General features: G+C 63.7%; 1 protein-coding gene across 1 annotated transcript in view; it reads left to right on the forward strand.

Annotated features, from left to right (window-relative positions):
* The window catches only part of SSPO (SCO-spondin), a 55,537-nt gene extending 53,726 nt beyond the window's left edge, over positions 1 to 1,811 (forward strand). Inside the window, exons 105-108 of the mRNA XM_006038348.2 lie at positions 200 to 361; positions 653 to 783; positions 1,272 to 1,422; positions 1,789 to 1,811. Of these exons, the coding sequence (XP_006038410.2) occupies positions 200 to 361; positions 653 to 783; positions 1,272 to 1,422; positions 1,789 to 1,811 (467 nt within the window). The remainder of the gene's footprint in view (positions 1 to 199; positions 362 to 652; positions 784 to 1,271; positions 1,423 to 1,788) is intronic.
* Positions 1,812 to 3,699: the final 1,888 nt, after the last annotated feature.

Raw genomic sequence — 3,699 nt, forward strand, 5'->3', positions numbered from 1 at the left:
CAGGGCGGGCTCCCCCCCGCTCCCCTGCCTCGAGGTACGGGCCCGCCGGCCACCCTGTCCCCCATCAGGCCGAGGACAACGGTCCTGGGCACCAGCTCCCAGAGCCCCCAGGGCTGCGTTGCTGGCAGGGAGCTACAGGCTACGGGGTGGGGAACATGGCAGCCCGGGGCAGGGGCCACAGCCAGACTCACCCCTGCAGCCCAGGCTCCGCTGGCACCGGGTGTCCGGGCCGAGGGAGCCCATGGGGCCAGTCCTGAGCTGAGCCCACCTCACCGGTGCCAACTTTCTCTCTCTCCGCAGGGGGAGGTGAAGGTGCAGGAGCCAGGCAGCTGCTGCCCCGTGTGCAGGATGGAGTCGCTCGGTATGAACCCGCCATCAGCCCGGGACTAACGAGGTTGGGGGCGTCACTGGGGGGCACTGCAGGAGCATCCTGCGAATCCCACACCCAGCGTGGCACTAATGCGGCGAACCTGGGGTGAGACGGGGCCTGTTAGCCCCATGCAGAGGCAGCACGCTGTCCTCAGTGCCCCCGGACACACAGAGGCCCCGTGAAGCCCTCCAGCAAGGGAGCCCCACCGCCTGCTCCACCCCAACAGGGTGGGTCTGTGGGCATTAGAAATGGGGATGGTCACTGCTGCCCTTGTCCCCGCAGAGGAGCCGTCGGCCGCGTGCCAGCGCTACACTGAGGTGCGCAACATCACCAAGGGCCGGTGCTCGCTGCGCGGAGTGGAGGTCAGCTACTGCCGCGGGCGCTGCCTGTCTCGCACCAATGTCCTCCCAGAGGTGAGCAGGGCATGGAGGGGGGCCACGGGGATGGGACCCCTGAGCTGAGTGGTGCAGCCGTGCAGGGGTAGTGCCTGTGTTGGCTGCTCTCTCACCTGCAGCTTGTGTGCCGCCTTCCCGTCCGCTCACCTGATGGGCTTTTGGCTCCTATCCCTGCTGGATATGGGCGGGGTCGGGGGCTCAGCACGTCCCTGTCTGCCCTGACTGGTCTCGGTACCCACAAGGCACATACACACGCGTGTTTCTGGCATCACGTGGCTCCTCGCCAGAGCACAGCCTGCACCGGGGCGCATGCACACGTGCCCACTGGCAGTGCCAGAAGCCGCAGCGGGACGGCCCGGGCTACGGGCACCAAGAGGAGCACGAGGGCTGCAGCTAGGAGCCTCTTCTACACCACTGCATGCATCGCAGCAGCTGAGCCACTGACACCCTTGGGCCCTATCCTGGACCTCTCCCATGACAATACTCTGCATTTCTCCCCCCGGCAGGAGCCATACCTGCAGACACTGTGTGACTGCTGCAGCTACCGCCTGGACCCCGTGAGCCCCGTCCGCCTCCTAAGCCTGCGCTGCGAGGACGGGGAGGTGGAGCCCGTGGTACTGCCCGTCATCCACAGCTGCGAGTGCAGCAGCTGCCAGGGTGAGTGCACGCATATGAGGGAATCTCTGGCCTGTCCTCCTGCCCTGGACATGGTGCAGAGTGCACGTGCCCCTGAGCCCGGGGTGGCTGTGCCAGCAATGGGTCGCACATCAGGGAGGGCCTTTACCCCCTGCAGCATGGCTGACAGCTGGGTAGCCCAGGCTGGGCATCGCCAGCCTCTCTCGAGGGCAGCTGGAGCTGTGCAAAGACACAGCACTTGCAGCTGAGACTGTGCTGCCGACCGGGGTGACTGCGGCCCATGGATGGGGCATGGCCAGGTCCCTGGTACTGCAGGAGGAAGCTCTGGCTCTGAAGCCCCCTCCTCTGGGCCGCTCCCAGCCTCATGTCCCACCCCCCTTTCTCTAGGTGGGGACTTCTCCAAGCGCTGAAGGCCCCAGGACCCCGGCTGCGTGGCCCCCCAGCAGGAGATCAGGTGCCAAGGTGCTTCCTGGTTCCTGCCATCCCCAACGTGGTTGCACTTGGTAATAAAAAGAAGAGAAACCAGCTTCTGAGCGACTCTGTCTCCCCCCAGTGACAGCTGCCCGGGGGCAGGCGGAGAGGGCAGGGTCTGGAGCATCATTCTCATCTGCATCTCAGCCTCCCTGGGCTCCTCTTGTCACCCCAACCCACATCCCAGAATCCTTTGCAGAGTTGTCCAGGGAAATGGGGGCTATGATGGGCACTGGGGACAGATGCTGGGAGCGTGGGAGGGGGGTGCTTAGCTATGGGGTGAGATAGGAACAGCCCCTGGGAAGCTATGAAGCAAAGCCTGCTTCTCTGCTAGACACAAAACCTGCTGTGGCCACAGCACCCGGGTCCCAAGCACCAGGGCCCCCCATCCTGCCCTCCCACTTCCAGAGAGAAACTGCATGCAGCACTCACCAGCTGCTGCCCAGGCCCTACCTTTCCCCCCTGCCTGCGCCTGGTTCTTGCAAACCATGACCGTGCATCACCCACCGTGGATCCCAAATGCCCCCACGGCCATGGCAGGGCGGGTCTGGGGTTAGCCACCCCCCCTCAGAGCAGAAGGAAGCTGGAGCAGGCACTGTTTTCCCTCCTTGCTTCCTGGGAACGGACCTGGGGAGCCACAGCTGCTGGCTGCACCCCTGCGCAAAGCTGCCATGTCTAGAGACGCTCTCCACAAAGTTGTCTGTAAGTTGTCAGATGTGATGGCCTGAGCACTTTCCATGCCCTGGCCCTGCCGAGGGCAGCTGGACACCTCGCCCGGGCTGGAGGCCTCAGTCCTGGGCCCCCACAAACTGAGTCCTGAGGGACAAACGTGCCAAAAAGGGGGGAGAAGAGGGAGAGGCTGAGATGTGGCTGGTGACGACATGACACGCATGCAAAAATCGGTCCGCACCCTTGCAGTCTGGACCTCAGGGGGTTTGACTGCCCTAGCAGGGGAGACCCCCTTCTCCTTGGCCTCGAGTGACTGGGTGGATGTCTGCCCCTTGCACGGCGACAGGCTGACCCCTGCCAGGCTGCAGGGCCCCCATGCCAGGATCGTGGCCACATGACTGATGGCGATGGGGGGTTCCTCTGGGGCTCTGCCTTGAGCTTGCTCCTCCTGCCTGTTGGCTCGGGACAGGCGAGACTCGGGGGCACCTGAACTCTGAGGCCTCTGTAGGACATGGCTGTGGACCTGGGGGTATCTGCAGCCCCGGGCTGAGGGGTCTGGAAGGGGGAGACTTGCGGGTGGCAACACCGCACAGATGGGAGCAATCGACTTCTGCTCCACTGAGAGGATTCAGAGCTGATCTAGCCCCAGAGATGAAATTTCACACGCACAAAAATCAGTCCAGGTCCTCGCAGCTCCATTGCAATCTGCAGGGTTCAGATCACGCCCACAGCTGCCCCTGGAAGCGGGGTGCTTTTTTGTTGGAAATGGTTTTGAGCAGGGCAGTAGCTCGTGGGTCTCCCTGGCGTGTGTTTGCACAAGGAGGCGCCGAGGCCGGATAGCAGGAGGAGCACAGGGAACGTAGGATGGGCAGGGACAGCCAGAGATATCAGACCCAGTCCTCTGCATTCACCGGCAGCCGCCGGCCTGAGGAACATCCCAAATCTCCCCTTCAGACCTTCAGTTCAGGCTGCAGGGCACAGAACCAGGAGCCCCCATACCCTGCTGCGGGGGAAGAGGAGGGCACTGTCCCTGCCCTGGCCCGCAGCAACAGACTGGTCCCTGCACCTCAGAAATGATGTAGCTGAACTAGAAATGGTCCAGAAAAGAGCAACAAGGATGCTGGAGGCTGCAAGGGAGAGAGGAACAGGGGTCACTCT

This window comes from Alligator sinensis, unplaced genomic scaffold, assembly GCF_000455745.1.
Source record: "Alligator sinensis unplaced genomic scaffold, ASM45574v1 scaffold769_1, whole genome shotgun sequence".
NCBI lineage: Eukaryota > Metazoa > Chordata > Crocodylia > Alligatoridae > Alligator > Alligator sinensis.